Source organism: Lissotriton helveticus, chromosome 7 (assembly GCF_964261635.1).
Source record: "Lissotriton helveticus chromosome 7, aLisHel1.1, whole genome shotgun sequence".
Lineage (NCBI taxonomy): Eukaryota > Metazoa > Chordata > Amphibia > Caudata > Salamandridae > Lissotriton > Lissotriton helveticus.
Window position 1 is genome coordinate 64,699,051 of NC_136068.1, and position 19,063 is coordinate 64,718,113.

At 42.0% G+C, this 19,063-nt stretch overlaps 1 protein-coding gene across 2 annotated transcripts in view; it reads right to left on the minus strand.

Moving 5' to 3' along the window:
• Positions 1-19,063, minus strand: part of LOC144768066 (alpha-2-macroglobulin-like protein 1) — a 411,824-nt gene that overhangs the window by 155,780 nt on the left and 236,981 nt on the right. Inside the window, exon 18 of one of the 2 annotated variants that reach the window (XM_078651439.1) lies at positions 7,332-7,428. In XM_078651439.1, the coding sequence (XP_078507565.1) occupies positions 7,332-7,428 (97 nt within the window). Of the gene's footprint in view, positions 1-7,331; positions 7,450-19,063 lie in introns of both variants that reach the window. The other variant, XM_078651438.1, reaches the window with a different exon arrangement.

Here is a 19,063-nt window from a genome sequence, read left to right on the forward strand (position 1 = left end):
TATATCTTTTAAGCATCCATCCCGGGGAGACCATTGTGCTGTTCTATTCATTCAAATTAGACGGTCCCTTGAAATCTGATCTATATTTAGTCTTATCTACTTCCAATCTTTTATCAGTTTGGGCTTTTGTGCAAAAAATATTTGTTTTTAGCAAATGTCATATTTCTGCAGGATTTTCACATGCTATCCTATCAGTACAGTTATACAGGTAAGAGGATAGTCATATGTAAGAGGGAAGAGAAAAGTATGGCTCAGGTTAGGAAAACTGGCGAGGAAAGTGAAGGAAGGTCCTAGGATACTCATCAGGAAACAGGGACGAGGGATTGTCCACCAGAGTGAAAAACTGTGCTAAAAACAGAAAGCAATAGACTATTAAACAGTACAGAAGGGAGAGACAGGAGAGCAACCCAGGATAGAAGAGGTAATACATAGGAAATAGGGATGGCCTTAGAGAATGGATATTCCACTAGAGGGAAAGAAGGCCCAGGTTACAGAGACCGTACATTAGTAGAGAAGGAAGCCCCAAGAGAGACAGAAACTTTATGGGGGGGTGCATACAGTGGTAAATACTTTAAATGGGGTGGGATGCAGCCTTTTTTCTGCCTAAAGTTGTGTGAGACTTTCACATAAATTAAGCTATTTTTCTCCTTGTAGTCTTTCCTAATCACCCTTCTGCAGCAGGGATATTTGTTTTATTTAGACAAAACTCAATCCATTAAAAAGACAACACATCTCTTTGTTATTTGGCACTCTCTGAACAGGATAAGCATCCTCCAAACAGACTATTGTTCATTGGATAGTAATCTTCCTTACCTGTTGCTACCAGTTGGCAAATACATATTTACTTGTAAACCAGGAGCACAAGCCATTACAGTAAAAGTTACATCAGCCACATGAATCAAGAATGCCCCTGTTGCAGAAAAATGTAAAGCAGCTACTTCAAATGGATTTCACACTTTCTCTAGACATTATTGTCTAGAAGAAGAGTCTCAAGATGATGCTCTGGTGGGCCAGGCAATGCTGCGAAATGTATTCAATTAAACACTCAATATTCTTGACTTTTTGCAAGTCTTACCTGTATATAATTAAATTTTTTCCATTAACTGCTACAAAGTGGGGATATACTTGCTATTCTAGTTTACGTTCATGACTATCAGGGAGAATCCTATGATGCAAAAGGCAATATTACTTACTTCTAATCCTTCTTACTGAAATCATGAACAGCCCAGCCTCCTGTCCGGCTGTGAATATAATTCAATTGTGTACAAATATGCCCTTTGGGATGCCATAATCTCCATTTCAAAATGAAATGAGCCTGCGAGGCAAATTGCCAGTACCGTGCATGCTGGGTAATGGAAGCTGCTGGCTCTCTTAAAGTTACAGAGCCCGATTCACAGAACTAACTTAAGACAAAATCCTAAACTTACTACTTTTGGTATTCACAGAAGGCATTTAGTAGTAGTAAAGTCAGGATTTTGTCTTAAGTTTGATTTAAGACAGACTTAAATTTGACTTAAGACAGACTTAAGACAGACTTAAGACAGACTTAAGACAGTCTTAAGACAAACTTAGGACAAACTTAGGACAGACTTAAGACAAACTTAGGACAGACTTAAGACAGACTTAAGACAGACTAAAGACAGACAAAAATCAAAATCCTAACTTTACTACTACTAAATGCCTTCTGTGAATATCAAAAGTAGTAAGTTTAGGATTTTGTCTTAAGTTAGTTCTGTGAATCGGGCCCACAGTGTATGCTATTTCCAGCTGTTTCACTTTTGACCTTATAGGTCGCATTGCTTCATTTTTTTTACCACAGCTATAGTGGGGGTATAACCTAGGCTATTTTATTAAATACCACATTTATACTATATATGTGGTAATATTTTATAATTATGCATCTGTATTTTTATCAACAGAAATTAATGTATTTATAGCTGACCTGTCGCAGACATATGGACTGATCAACATTGAGGTGACTGAACTAATTCTATGTTCATGACTATCAGTGAGAATGTTACAATGTAGAAATGTAATGAAACTGTAACCACGGCAAAGCTACAGTGGTGAACAAAACTCAGATTAAAACCTAAAACAAGGCATCATCCTCTCTGACACAATATAAAATAACTCACTATGGCCTTCATCATCCATCTGGTATAGTTGTAATACTGCATGTCGGGTGATTAGTGCATGAATTTACCGACTTGTCTGATCATGAGTTAAAGACGGCATGCGATATTTATCACGTGCTAAATACCACAGGTATGTGGTCCACATAGGCTATTTAACGCACGTGCTATTTACCACATGAGAAAAATAATGCGTGTTGTAAGAACACCCAATTACAAGTATGAGAAGCCATTGAAAACCAGTGGAAATACCACCTTAAAATATCACTAGACAAAAGGAGGTGGTAAAAAAATATAACCTACGCAATAATGCAAATCAAAAACACCGTACACATACCCAGCACACGCCCAAGCCTACATAAACAGCTGTTGATATTTGAAGCTCACAGAGGTAACAGCAGCAACTCACACCTCCACTCCTCAGACCACCACCATGGAAGCAGCACTGCTAGGTCACTCTATCACGCTATGCCAGCTCAATGCTGCTACAATGAATCATACAGCACAAGGATCTGATCTAGGCCACCAGGATTGCCAGAATACGGCTGGAAGCTAAAAACATGAGTCAGCTCGAGATCCAGAGGACATACAGGCTTTATTTGGGCAATATACAAAGCATATTTTCATCATTATGGATACCCTGATGCCCAAAGTAGGGATGCACTGCCACACACCCCCATCCTGAAAATGTTATCAGCACTAGAATTATTGGCAACAAGTACCACATAGCAGACAGTAGGATTGGTGCAAGGCATTTCTGAGTCAACCTTCAGCAAATGCTCTGCTAAGTATTGTATGCTATGCAGAGAACGAGTGGGCAGCATGATACGAATACACCTTTAAATCCTGCATTCTTTTACCCCGCATGGAATCACAACGCAGTCATTCCAACGGCCACGTTGTGATTCCGCATACCATTACTCCGCAAGTCGGAACAACAAGGAGGGGGGCGCTGGGAGTTGGAACAGTATAATTTACTATTCCAACTCCAGTCTGTGCGGACACTAGGGAAGGTGTTGGATTTTAAATCCAACACCTCCCCCCCGCCCCTCCGCAAGTCGTTGTTCCGACTTGCGGAGTAATGGTATGCGGAATCACAACGCGGTCGTTGTAACGACCGCGTTGTGATTCCCTGCGGGGTAAAAAATTAGTTGTAAACGCTGTTTACCACATGGTTTCCCTTGGACACCCACATTGCCAGTGCTAGCCAAGCAAACATCTATGCTACACAGCAGAATTTCCTAACTCCCTAGGGTCAATGAACTGCTCTAATACACACTTGGTGGCCTCAAATAGACAGGAACAAGTATGCTGCAACCGTAAAGAGAAGAACAGCAAACGCTGGGTGATATAGACATTTATTCTGAACCGCTATGTTTCAGAATCAACATTAGTTCTGTGGAGACACACAAGGGAATAGCCATAAAACTAAAATACCCCCACTTTGAACCAAACATGCAAATGATGCGAAGCAAGTGAGCTCGGCCCTTTCTAGAATTCTTCTCATCACCCTTAAATCCACGCATCCATCAATTCATCCTGCTACCCTTTCATCATCCTTTTTCGTCTTTCCATCCTTTTGTTATCATAACTATCCATTGGGATCCCATTGGTCCATCTGTTCACACATTATTCCATCCTTTCACCTTTCCATGTTTCCATCTGTCTATCCTCCATCCAACCATCCACTAACAATGTTCTTCACACATAGATGGATTCATATTTTCACTCTTCTAGCCACTAATCCTTTCACTCTACTGTCCATCCTTCCATCTGTCTATATATCCCTCCATCAATTATTTACCCTTTCCTTTAACCAATTGATCCTTTCACCCTTCCATCTATCAATCCTTTCAACCATCTGTCCTTGCATTCATCACTCCTTTTTTCTTTTCATCCACCCTTCTTTCCATTTCACCCTTCTCCTTTCCTTCCTTCTTTTCATTTTGCCTTCCTCTCATCTTTCCTTCCTTTCACATTTTCCTCTTCAAACTTCTTCTCCTATCTCGTTTCTACCACAATTATATATTTTCTGGCATTTGATCGTATTTCTTGCTTGCCTTTCTCCCACTATTTGCTGCTCCCTCTATCTGGTTTGTCCTTGTTTGCATCATTTCTTTCTTTTTCTGCTTTAATTAACTTAGCCCACATTCCAGCTCTTGACTCAGAACTATCAATCCTGCCTTACTATTCCATGGGATTGTTTCTGTCAACAGCCTTGCAGACTGGAGAAGCAAATGCATGGGTGAACAACTTTTAATTAGACATTTTAGTGGTTACCCCCACTTAAACTGCAAGGGAGTTTCATGATGCCACTGCTGACACAACACCTTCAAAGTACTGGGAAGACATATCAGCCCTTCATTATCAAGAGTACAATGCATTATGATTGGAAAGTGTAGGTTGTTTGGATGCACAGCTGTCAGATGGTTCCACATCCCACTCATTCCCTGGGAATGAGAGGGCAGCTGGTGAGCCTCTGGAGCAGGAGGAACAGCTGAGGACTACACCAGAATCCATCACCTTCTATTCACGACGCGGGCCTGGGAGGCAAAGCCAGACCTAACAGGGGCCCGCAACAAACCCCTACCGGCAGTGGAGACACCGGAAGCACTGCGGGTAAAAGCCCGCTAAAAAAGATGCGCGATGATTGGGAGCACCATTTGAAATCATGAACCGCCCAACAGAGGAAGGAGGCTGTGTAGGCCAAGGAGGTCAAAGGAGGGCAAGGGCCCCCTCTTGGCCACAGCCGACCATCACCTCATTGCCTTGAAACCCACCCACCCACGCCAAAGGAGCACAGTTGTCGCAGCCGTAAGGACAGTGGGGAAGGGCAAGGCCGAGGCACCATGGAAAGAGACCCAGAGGAAAGAGTGACCTGGGTGCAACAGCTGCTCAAACAGTGTCCCTGGGATGCCTTATGGCAGGGACACAGGGGACCAGGGGATAGCACACAATGACAGCCAGAATAGATGAGGTGCTCAGACATTGCCCTTGGGGTGGCACACGGCAGGGACATGGGGAGAAGGCGAGTTGTCAACAAAGGTCCAGGGAAACTGAACGGCAGCCCAGGCCGGATCTGACCGCCGCCAAAACAAGGTCGGAAGCAAGGGAAGCCTATAACCCGCAGAATCCCGAGACACCTGCAAAAGGGGCCATAGCACAGGGTCAGCGCTGTCCACCAGAATTGGAGATAATGCCGTTTGGACGGATAAGTGAGAGATGTAACACACAAACATGGGTCTCGAATGACCAACCACTAAGTTGCAAAATGTATAGTCCATGTTTTTAAATAAACTGTGGCCTTTATGCACCATAAACTGTTGTCCTCTGAATGATTGAAGGGGGGAGGGGGTGTATAGCAAGGCCAGTGATTAAGGGGTGAACTTGTATGCCTGGGAGGGGTTTGGATCGAGAAAGAAAAGTACCTGCTAAAGAGGTGCCATGTACTATGTGCACAGAGAATTCAGCAGGAGTACTGGGAAGATGTAATCTCTTGGCACTTCTGGCATAATGAAGCACTTCAATACATGGCACAGTCAGAAGTAACATTTCAGAAAGAGTAGTTTGAAAGATGAAGAGGGGGCTTTGACATCTTCTGTTGCATCACTCAAGCTGGTGACTCTGTATCACCACAAGTGATTGCTTCATCCACACATTCCTGGGGAGTCCTGTCCCCGGCAGCACCAGGGCTGGAGGAGGAGCCCTGCAACGTCAATCACCTGCAGCTGGTAGGCTCTTAAGTGCTACAAAAGTGCCTCTCAAGTCCTGCAGCATGCCTCCTTCTCATTCAGTAAATAATTTATTTTTGCATCTGTGAGTATTCTAGATGAAATGCTACCACTCCATCAACATCTGCATCAATAAAGCATCATCCCCACTTGATTCAATTAATATTTAGGACTTGCCTCCTGAGTCCTATGGCTTCAGTGCCATGGTTCTCACAATAGCATGTTTGATGTCCCAAACAGACAATCACACTGTAATGTGTCTGCATTACTTGCATACGCTCCTTAAATTAAAGTGGTCCACAAATTCTGAATAATATTCTGTGACCAGTGCCGGACAGGCCGCAGCAGACACCGGGCATTTTCCCGGTAGGCCGGGAGGGTGAAGGCCGGTTTGGAACCAGTGGGAGCCATTTTTGGTACTGGGGCCTGTTTTGCAGCAGTGCTGCAATTCCGGCCCCCTGTACCAAGAGCAGCTGCAGTGTTTCCCATGCCCCTTCCCACCCCGCGGCAGGTCCAACTCAATTACCAGGGCCAGTTTGCGTGCCCAGTCCGGCCCTGTCTGTGACCTATGGTCACAGACAGGGCCGGTCAGGGTAAGGATTGGGGCCCTATGAGTGTATATTTTGAGGTCCAGTAATGTTGGTAGAAGGATATCCCCTGCTGCACTGAGATCATCCAATATAAGTCATGCCCAATGTATTAATTTTAGGAGAGTGGAGGAAACTGGGACCCAAGGCTGCCCTACAGTATTTTCGAAAGGAAAATTAGGCCATATAAGTGGAAAGTTAGAGATGTCCTGACATAACTGTTCATGCATATCTGCTGGATGTGGGGCTGCATGGGGTGCTGCAGCAGCCTCAAAATAACCATGCTGCAGCTCATAAGGTGAATGAGCATTAAAGATGGTTCAAAATATTGTTTTTATCGGCTCAGATGTCACACGGGTTTCCAATGTTAGGGTAGTCTTCTGACAAATTGCTACTTATTTTTTTTTTTAAATGGATTGGTGCTTACCTTTCTTTCTCTGACTACAAACTGAGAAGATTTTTTAAACTGATCTCTAAGACAATCTTGCTGGTGTGAAAGGAAAGGCTGTAGGATGTTGCTTTTTCTAACACGCAACAATTCAGGAAAGCCCAAATGAAGTGCTTTTTTGTAATTCTGAAGTGTGATGATGGAAACAAACATTTTAGTAGGATCAAATAAAATCAAGACATTTTCCTTGATGATGTACAAATGACAAATATTCCTGAAACCTAATTTCCTCTCATTATTGTTTGGACTCCCTATATAGTTTTATCAGTAACATTGTACATCTGTGCATTTATAGTGGTGATTTCAATGAAAAATGTGCTCTCTGTAAATGTAGCATTGATTGCAGCACCCCGACTCTGACATTTTTTCCAACACCACTGTGTTCATGCCAGTGAGAAATTAAACATCAAAAGATCAGAAAGCGAAGTCTTACCCCACTGGCACCAAACTCCAGAGCCATGTCTCTGGGAAGAACGAGCGGACGCTCTGCGGAGCTGCGCCAACATCCATCACGCTTTCCACGGGCCCACCTAGGGCATTTAAAGCCGGGACTTAAAGGGAGATATAGAAAATAGATCCACTTGTCAAGGATCTTTATATAAGGTAATAATAACATTAATAAACCGTTAAAAGACCACAAGTGCATAACATTGACAAAATGGGCAACAGATGATTAATATAAGGTAGTATTACCCAGTGTAAGGGTACTCATTTTATAGCATTAAGAATTTTCAAAGGCTGGGAAGGGGAAGAGGTCAGACTTCACCTGTTATTCTTATGTTTGGTACAGGCACAAAACCAGCCTGACAGTGACATGGGGCAATCCCAAGCATATTTTTGGCAGTTTTATACTGTTCTGAGGGTTTAACTTATTTATTTAATTTCTGACAAACATCAGTAAAATAGAATGTAGGGAACAAACATTGTAAATATGTACAGTAAAATCATGGCACACAACTTGAAGCTAGAAAAAAAATACATCTCAGAAACATGAGAGATACCACACTATACACTAACAGTAAAAAAAAGTATTTGCCTACTACTTGGTATCTTGATTTGCAGTGGGGCATAAAGAGTATAGACACCTAAGCCCTGGTCATTTTAAATTATTTTCTTTCGAATACAGGATATATTATACTGTCCATCCCTGACTCTCTTGCCAGCCACTGCCTACGCCTCAGTACCAAGCATGCTTATGCAAGTTGTCGGCCGTGTCATCCATGCCATTCAAGAGCAGGCAATGGCAAAGACAATAGGTCGGAAGTGTTTTACAATAGTTTCCCAACTTTGCATGTGTTACACCTATGTCTTCCACAAAAAAATCCAATAATGAAAAAACATCCTGGGCATGGAGCCTCTTTCTTGAACAAACTGCATTGGCAGAGTTCATCTGTACCCTCAAAGAAGAGTACATACAGTAAAAGAATTCTATAGTATATACTTCTGACAAAGGGTCTGTATTTTGAAAGACGGTATATGTCCTTGCACACTTTACTTTGTTCATAAAAAAATCATAAATAGAACATACTATCATTAAAACAAAATAAAAGAAATGAATGTGCAGAAGTGATTAGTGCATAAAACAGTATCTTTATGACAAATAAAGGCACCCAAACAGTTTGCACTTTCTTAATTAAAAAAAAGCCCATAATCGGCAATTAAAATCAGTGCTTAATTTGAGCCGGTGGTTTCCGCTGCTGAGCACTCTCACTTAATTGTCGACACCGGCACTTATGACAGTCTGCCACAAGGTGGCACTGTTTGTCTCATTTACAAATTAGCACAACATAAGTTGTGTATTAACTTAATATTCATAAAAATGATTAATACCTGCTACCAAAGCCATTGTTATAGCTTTGGGGACCTGAAATAGACCGAATGGTCCTGCTTGAAGGACAGTGATGGTTAGTGGTTGTGTTGGTACAGTCATTGGTAGTGCTGGAAGGCGCAATGGGTGTGGCAAGCTAAAGTGGCCTCTTGACTAGTGCCCTGCCACTCATTCTTTTTAGAAATTACGCACTGATTAAAATGTAATTGTGTCAGCAAACTAAATACATCAAAAGACACACATTAGCACCAGCCACATCTCATGTTGCATCTGCACTCTAACAGAACCACTTGATGTCCCTTAATCAAACCCTAATGGGAACACAAAAGGGACAATGCAGCTATACACAAAATACCATGACCTTAAAGGACAGTCCATCCAAACAACAGCAAACCACGAAAAAACACATGAAAGTCAATGGCTGAAGAGGAGTGACCCACAGCCCATTGTCTCTCTACAATTCATATTGTACTTTGCTGATGAGATGAGGTCTTCCAGAAAACCAAAGCGATCTGTTCCCAGATGTACACAGTTTGTGACAGAGGACAGAGATGTCCTGGTCACACAACTGAAAATGTGCCACTGTATTTCTTCTTCCAGCTTTCTATAGTCAGGAGACAATTTAATTAGCTTGAAGTGCTTTATTTTGTGAGCAGATGCAGAGAAAGTGTTGCTCACTTTCTGGGTGCTTTTGGTGGCATTTGTGAATCCCATTTTCAGCCCTGCTTCACCTTGCCAAATTATTCCCCAGGGCTTACACATTGCATCTTGTTATGTCTAGGGCTGGGCGGAAAACTACGTTACGCTCGCGTAGTTTGCATAACTACGCGCAACGCGAATTGCACGTTACACAGTGCAAAAACGCGTAGCGGGCATTTTCTGCTTGTTCGCGGTCCTCAATGTCATGTTGGCAACTGCGCGTGAGCAAATCGACATCCCGGTGAGACTTTTTCCTTGTTCGCGATCAGCAACATCAAGTTGCCGATCGCGAGCTTGGAAAATAAACCTCCCGGCGAGATTCTCAACGTGGGGAGGTCAGGTTTCGCATTGCGAGTGGTCGCGTATGCTCTACCAGTCCGCGTTGAGAAAGCTGCTGCTCAAGAAAGAATCTACTTGAGTGGCAGAAAACGACCGCTTGCACTGTGCAAGATGCCGTTTGCAATGATTGCACAGTGCGGACAAGCATATGGCACTGTGCAATCACTGCAAACAGCAAATTAAGCAGTTCACATAGTGCTACGCGTAGAATGCGTAGTGCAAAGTGCACTTCACGCAGCTACGCGTAGCGCGACTATGCGAACTACGCCCAGGATTAGTCATGTCAAAAGACTCAAAGGTTTCATGTGTCAGTAGGCACCTCCACTTAAGGTGTTGGTACCATGGCACAGTGTAAACATTCAGCGACCGCAAATTTGCTGCTTGTTCCAGATTCTTTACATTCCACTATAGCTTTTCTGCAGGGGACTTGTTTCCTCTTAAATAGTCTTAACTGGGATGTATAGCTTTCTGTATCAGGGACGTCTGAATTAAAATATGGGCATCATCACGATGCTAGTGGGACCGCCACTGACAAGCTGGTGCCTGCTCAGGCACCGATGTCAGGATCACGATGTCCATTTCCCACTGCCTTTTCATGGCAGTCTCACCGCCATGAAAAGAATGTCAGAAAGGGACTTTGAGGGCCCCAGACGTCACCCGTGGGCTACTGCTAAGTGGCCAAGGGGGCTCATGTGGTGCCCCCCCAAATATCCCTGCACCTTGTTCCAGGCAAAACATGGTTCCTGTAATGAATGAAAAATGCCTTGTTCTGCTGCAGCTTGTGCTGCAGCCCTTTTCCAGGCTGCAGCACAAGCCAACTGTTGGGACCGCCAACTCTTTGTCGGCCGGTCTCCATCCCGCTTCGATGGCGGTTGGACGGTCATCCGACTACCATCGTAATAAGCTCCTATATCCTTTTAAAAAGGTCATTAAAAAAGCTATTTATATTTTTTGACCCCTTGTTATCCTGAGCCCAAGCCTTGTTCCTTAGATAGTCTTTAGAGAGACAGTTCATTCTCTCTTGTCTCGATCCTGTATGCCAAAATTTCTTTCAGGTGCTACAGGTGGTAAACATTTTGAAATCCTCATTAGTTTTACTCCTAACTGCGATTTTGCTGACCCCTGTTTTTCATATGTACGTGTCTACACCTGATACCTTAGGACCGTGAGCCGAGATGCTACCATATTTTTCTGAAAGAACTTTGTCGATCTGGGATAAAATAGCATTATGTCAAATCATTCAACTGTTTTCCTGCTGATTTTACTTTCAACACTGGCCTTTGATATGCAATTTCCTTGATAAAGTGTTACCCTTTTGTTCTCCCATACATGGGGTGCACATTATCTTCCTCCAGGCAGCTTCAACTTCGTCAGTGATCATGACCGAAAACCAGCCCTTTTGATTTTAAAGTTTATTATATTTTTGAGAAGTAATATAATGCATATTTTGGTAAAATATCTTCCTTGATTTCCAGGGATTCTTGAACATATGTGAAGACTACCTGTTGTATATTTAGATTGAAATACCCCCACGCTATTGCTATTTGACATCCTCCACCTCATTTCATCATTCTGGTTGACAGGCTATGTTCTCCTATGCAGAAGATGTAAGTCACAAAACCTGCAAGAGGTAGTCTACCTGTTTTTTATGCTATTGACCAACAGAGAGCTTTTTTATCCAGCCATCATTTTTGACAAGGCAAGGTCATAGTTAGGATCTGTGGTTTAAGAAGTCTCTGTATGCTTTCTGCATAAATACAGCAGGTAGGGCCCTAGTATTGAATGAGGTGCGAGGGTGACCACAGATTATATAGTGTAAGGAATGGTCAACAGGGGGAGAGAAGATTGGAGAAACTGTAGTGAAGCATCATGGTGTGTTAGGTTCAATAAGTCCATAGAAATGTTGTTGAATTAGAAGTATATTTATTCCAGTTGTACAGAAAAAACTCCACCCGATGCGCGATGCCTCCGCTCACGGTCAGATCCCAACGGAGAGTCAGTCTTCCGTTAGTTAGGCTGATTGAGCGTCGACATCGCGCGAGGATGCTACATTAAAAGTCAACACATTCAAAACATAATATAATGCGCGTGTCATTCGCGTGGCACACAATGCGGATGACACGCGCCACTTAAAGTGACCACTACATCACCTTCCCCCTTATAATAATGAAAACAAGTAAATGGAGGAAGTAAGAATAGGTTAACATTAAATCAGTATCTTACAAAATCATTGAATCTCTTAGGCTCTTTGATAACTCTCCCGCGTGAAGATGTTGCCTGCGGAGAAAAAACATCCCTTGAGCGTGAAATAGGAGGTAAAACAATGCTGGTGTTCGGCTGTACCCGGTCTGATTGTAACAGATCTGGTTGTCTTTGATCATTGACACGATTACTAGTGTTGGCTGGGTCATCCAACCAATGGCACCACTCAGAACAATCAACAGCCTCCTTCTTGAAATTTTTTATTATGTCAGCTTGTTGAGGTGAAACCTTCACCAAATGACGTTTGTTCCACCAACCCTTATTGTCTACAAAGGCTGCGCCTCTGCTGACCCTGATTACCCTTAAAGGTCGGAGGAACTTCGACTCTCCTTTCTTCCCTTTTATTGCATTTTTAATTAAAACCCAGTCTCCAGTATAAATATCCACAGACGGATTGGAAAGATTATGTCCAAATTTTTTTTTCATCATCTTTTGTTTCTCAACAACCTTTTTACGAACAGCATCCACATCAACACTTTTCCTCCCAGATAATTTTTCAAGCCATGAAGGAAACAATTTGGAGTGTGTCCCCCTATTTCTTAATAAAACAAAAGGAGATACTCTTGTGGTGCAATGAGGTGAAGTATTGTAATGCCAAACTTTGTTTTTGACAAACTGAATAGTATTTGTTCCACAAGCCAGCGCAGTTTGAATTCCTTCTTTGATCACTTTATTTCCCCTTTCTACTAACCCATTAGAAGATGGGGAATACAATGCGACTTTAAGTTGTTTAATATCTAAGTCGCTGAGGAAATTCTTCATCTTTTCTGATACAAAATGTGTCCCATTATCACTGACCAGGACTTTAGGTGCCCCTTCAATATCAAAAATTCTCTTCAAAAATGAGATGGTCGAATCAGAATCAGGGGCCTCAACGAAATCATGGTACATCCACTTGGAATAATAATCCACCAAAAGGATGACATATTTACAATCTTGTTCAAGAAGTGAATAAGGACCTGAAAAATCAATACCAACTTTCTCCCAAGCGGTATGTGGGAACTCTGTAGGGGACAATGGAACCTTTGTCGTATGCCAATGCTTATCAGACACTAAACATTCAGGGCATGAATCAATTAAACTCTTAACTTGCGAGTCTAAAGAGGGCCACCAATAATGTTCTTTTATCCTCATGATTGTCTTAGTGGATCCTAAATGGCCTCTGTGTGCTTCATTAATGATCAAAGGTCTAAGTTTAAAGGGAGGTATAAATTTATCTCCTCGCCTAGCAATGTTATTCTCTACCGAAATTTCATCGGCCATCTGTGAAAACTTCCTCAATTCCCCTTCCAGATTCCTAGATTCAGGCCAGTTGTGTGATGCATAATGTATAACTTTTAAAAGCACGGGATCATTGTCACTTGCCTCTTTCCAGCCATCCTCAGACAATATAGGGGACAAACTCTCCACGGCGTCCACTAGAGTAACACACTCAATATCATCCTGATAAGTATCCTCCTCATCATCCTTAACCATAGACAATCTGGAAAGGCAGTCTGCCCTAAAATTTCTCCCCCCACTAATGTGCTTGACCTCGAAATTAAATTCTTGTAACTTACTGACCAGTCTCAAGAGTCTAGCTGACATACTGGAAGAATTAACTTTCTCAAATATGAAAACCAGGGGTTTGTGATCTGTGATAAGCGCGAATTTCCTGCCCCAGATGTACGTTCTAAACTTATGTACGGCCCATACACAAGCTAACGTCTCTCTCTCAATTGTGCTGTATCTTGTCTCGAATGGTTTTAATGCTCGTGATGCAAAAGCCACTGTTTGTTCACTTGTGCCTACTCTCTGTGTTAACACTGCGCCTAATCCAGTCATACTCGCATCTACCGTTATAGATGAAAAACAATCATCTCTAAATGCATGGAGGGCTTTGGCAGACACGATTAACTTTTTTACATCCGTGAAAACTTTGTCCAACTCAGTGTTCCAAACTAAACTACTCCCCTTTTTCAGTAATTTACGTAAAGGTTCTACTAAATTTGAATAAGCAGGGACAAATCTGGCGTAATATTCGGCCAGGCCGAGAAAAGATCTGAGTGAATCCTTGTCAGACGGAGGTTTAGCGTCTTCAATAGCCCTTATCGCGGAAAACTTTGGTTTGATTCCCTCTTTGGAAATTGTATGTCCCAAATAATCCAGCTCATTGACTGCGAATTTACATTTGTCTCCACGGACAGTCATTTTTTTAGCCATTAAAATAGTGAGAACACGTTTTAAAATGACATTATGTTCTTCTAATGATTTGGCATATATCAAAATGTCGTCAAGATAGGCTTGTACCCCTGTTATTCCCCGAAAGAGTGTGTCCATAAGCTTCTGGAACACGCTTCCGGCAGAAGCTAGGCCAAAGGGGAGGCGCAGAAACTTAAACGCGCCGAAAGGTGTGATGAAAGTGGTTAATTCTTGTGATTCCTTTGACAGAGCAACTTGGTGATAGGCCGATTTCAGATCTATCAAAGAAAACCACTTTGCACCACCCAGGTTGGCCAGAAGCTCGTGGATCTTTGGCAGAGGGTGGCAATCCACAATTATATTTTTATTTAATCCGCGTAAATCCGCACAGAGCCTAATCACGCCAGTCTTTTTACGAGCTACGACAATAGGGGCGACCCATTGGGAGGAATCTACAGGTTGGATTATCCCTTCCTCACATAGACTTTTCAAAGATTTCTCTAATTCAGTGCGAACACTAAGAGGAACTGACCTGACTCTATGAGCTACTGGTTGTGCTCCTGGGATCAACCTTATTTTATGTTCAAATCCCTCTACACTTCCCACTGTATTATTAAACACAGGCTTAAACTCTTCCATCAATTGTTTTGTGTCTAAAGGCTGTTCTATCGACATACATTCAGCTTTCTTTTTCTTTGGTAAATCACCCACTTTAACTGGATTTTCATCTCCTGGAACCAAATATAATCCCATGCGAGCTAGGTCCATCCAGCCTACAATATTTTTGCCTTTCTCGGCTACATAAATTTTGGTAATTGTCTCTCTCCCTAAGCATTGTACTAATCCTTCAAAATATCCAATCATATTAATATTCTTTTCCCCAAATGCTTTCGGGCTTACATCCGACTCCAGCAATTCAACTTTCCTTTTCCATAAATCATAGAAAGTAGAATCCCTGAGGATGGTATATGGAGACCCGGAGTCTGCCATGACTTGTAGGGGTATGTTATCAATTATGGCAGAGCATAGGGGACCTTTGATATCGTTTACTTTTCCCTCATCATCCAGAGTCACAACTATATTACTAAATGAATTTGTACATTCGTCTAACATTTCAGATTCAACATAGTTGACGGAAATTGATTTCTTAGCATTCCTACAAACACCCTGAAAGTGACCTATTTTCTTGCAAATGACGCAACGTTTACCCATAGCTGGACATCCTTGGAAGTTGCCTAAATGTTTCTTGGATCCACATCTATAGCAGGAAGAAGATTGTCTCCTTTGTACAAATCTTGTATTTTTGTTTTTAAAATTTACAACACAAACAGCATTATCAGAATTAGATTCAGAAGGATTCACTAAATTAACACCACATTTGGATGATTCATCCAAATGTGGTGTTAATTTAGTGAATTCCTTCTTGAAAGTTCGGCGGAGAATCCCACAGCATCTATAGCGACGAGGTGATTCTCAAATAGGGAAAACCATTCTTTCCAAATTATTTCTGGAGTGCCAGGTTTGCTCAAAAAATGAGGTGGTTGTGTAATGTGTTGTAATTGTAAATTAGCCATTCTTATAATTAATTAGAAAAACAATTCTCAAACAGATTTACTATAAATTTAAAATGGTCTTAACTTGTATGTCAATTCTCTCTCACTTTTTTTTTTTTTTTTTATATACTTAGAAGTGAATGTGTCCGAATGACACGTAGACCAACTAGACACAAAGTCATATAAAACCCATCCTTGTGAATACTTAAGCGTGCGTGTCGCTGAAGCAACGCGCTGGTAAATGTGAATACTTAAGCGTGCGCGTCGCTGAAGCAACGCGCTGTTAAATGCAGGCGGTTAATCCGCGAGTGTTCGAGATGAAGTCAAGTCAATCTTTAAGCGTGCACATCGCTGGAACCGTGTGCTGAGTAAACCGTGTGTTGTTTAACGCTCCATTAACCAAAATGTTTTTAAAGAGTCAAATAACAAGCGTGCGCATCGCTGAAGTGATGCGCTGTTTAGTACAGAAGTAATTAAATATGAGGAAGAATATTTTAAAACGTGCGCATCGTTGTATTAATGTATTTTAAAGCGAGCGCATCGCTGTAGAAAACATCGTTGAAAGAAATGCAGTGTCTTACCAACCCGCTTCTCTCCGATACTTCTTACCGACCAGTCTTTCTTCGATCGTTTCCGATGCGGTGACTGACTTTGATTCACCGTTGCCAAGGCGGAAATTCGTCGAAGTGAAGCGTCTCAGTGATTTGTTAGACGCGGTGGCAAATAGGAGGCAGACTTTGACACGTGGTTGAAATAAACCAATCCTGGTTTTTGTTTTTAAGAAAGGCTCAAAGGTCACGGCCAATCATGAAAGGGTTTACACCATGTGTTGATTTCTTATAGATGCGCATGAATAAGATCAGAGTATTTTGAGGAAATTTCTCGGTGGCCAGGTACGTTTGTACGAATATTTCCTTCTGATCGTTCAAACCAAAATTTGTTTTTTTTTTTTTTTTTTTGCGTGGGTTGTTGGGTGGAGTAAATCCCAAATCGTCGCCAAATGTTATGGTTCAATAAGTCCATAGAAATGTTGTTGAATTAGAAGTATATTTATTCCAGTTGTACGGAAAAAACTCCACCCGATGCGCGATGCCTCCGCTCACGGTCAGATCCCAACGGAGAGTCAGTCTTCCGTTAGTTAGGCTGATTGAGCGTCGACATCGCGCGAGGATGCTACATTAAAAGTCAACACATTCAAAACATAATATAATGCGCGTGTCATTCGCGTGGCACACAATGCGGATGACACGCGCCACTTAAAGTGACCACTACATGGTGTGTTGAAACAAAGGGATCTGAGATGGGTGGAGAACAGACTGGTCCTTGGGATGGCAGAAAGGATCTGAATGGATTGGGCATGATAGAAGGAAAAATAGCAGAAAGGAGAGGATCATGTCCTGGGGTCTCTTCAGGGTATGTGCAAGAGACATACAAAGGATGAGTAATGTACTGTGTTGCAAAGGAGTGTGTTGTAGGTGAAGAGGGATATGCTGTAGAAGGGGAAAGGGAGGAGGGAAGATGGAGAGCGTTGAGAGAAGGTATAGGACATTATTGTGGTGGGCTGTTTGAAAAGTGGGAAGTTCTAGTGTGGCAGTGAAGAACAAATAATGCATGTGGGCTGACAGAGAGAGAGAGAGAGGAGGATTTGGGACAAGAATGTAAGGCTTTCATATGGATTTGAGAGAGACATTGTAAGAGATAAAAAGAAAGTGGAGAATGCAGAAGAGCATGAGCAGAATCAGATCTAAAATGCCCCATGGACATTGTCTGCAAACTGTTCCCTCAATCTCAAAAAAATCCTGGGCACCCCAGAAGCCTTTCACTGTTCCACTGGTAGGTAGAAAAAGCTTGGGATTTTAAAGGGGAACTAGCTTACATTTCATAGTGACCACGCTTCATGTTTAAGTTCAAATGTGGTTAATTAATAAAACTCTGCACAGAGCTCTTCTTTTCAGCTTCAGATGCTGCTTCAAGATAAACATTCTTCCCAGCACATTAGGCAATGTGATGTGACTCAAGAATAGATGTGTGCTTGGCCTAAAAGTAGACCAAGAAATGCGTTTGGCACTAACCCAGTCTCTAAAATGTTCCCACCTACTTCACTCCACTTTTGATCGGAACGATGCAGCTCCTGAGCCTAGTCATAATGAAATTCTCCGTGTCTGCCCCTAATTTCCACGTTCGCAATTGTCTTGTGAGGAGTTATTTGAAATGTATCCAGTTGTGACATGTGTTCCAGACCTCATGTGCTTTAACATCATATGCCATGGTTTGCTACTGGCTGTGAAACTCTAGATCCCTCGGTGGGGGTATCTTTAAATCGTTCAAGATTTGGTCAGTGTTACAGACCCATTGTGTTTGCTTCACCGAAAACCTTTTTAGAGTGTAAACCCATATAAGCGTATGCAAGCTTGTCTTCTGCTCCTATCCATAGTACTGATCCAATGTGTTTTAAGATGCGCCATCCTAATGCTATTTTTTTTAGAAAACAAATGTTAATCCCTGTTAAATTGTCTTAAAACCAAATCTTGAAACCATATTCAGTTTTCACTGATGCAATGAGGCCAATCTGATTGGGAAAATCCAAATTTCCACGAATTTTCCCAGGAAATCCCTTGTTTGAGGGCAGGAATGAGGGCTTCATATGAAGAGCTTAATTCAAGACACACTAGTGACAGGAATGCAGATAATCCTAGTCACCAATTGCCAGCAGATATACTCGTGTGAGGTTCACCTGTGTGTGAAATAATGCAGCAACTACCACATATATGCTTGGTATATTATGGGCACCCCTGTCAGGTCCACCCAGAAGTGGAATGATTCAGCAGGGATTTTTTTTATACCGTAGATACCCTTGTCAGTCCTCAAATACTCCTGTCAGATATGAAATCAGCCACAGCTGAGAATTACAGAGGGACCAGATGCCCCGGTTAGGTCCACCTCCATGTGAGTGGTGCAACCCTTCAGAATTATTCTAACTCTTGATGTAGATATCCCAGGTCCAGGTCCAGCCTCATGTGCAGTGATGCACATGCAATTGTGGGAAGTAATTTATTTGTAATTAATTATTAATTGGTTTTTAATTAATATTAATTAATTGATTTGATATTTAATTATGGTAATTGATTAATTTGTTTTAGGTGCGGGTTGTGGGGTTTATAGAGGTAAACAGTGGGGAGTAATTTATTTCTGATTAACCCCTTCCATGCTCATGACGGAACAGTTCCGTCATGAGCGTCGGTGGTCCTGTGCTCATGACGGAACCGTTCCGTCATGAACCCATAGGTTCTTTAGAACCTTCAG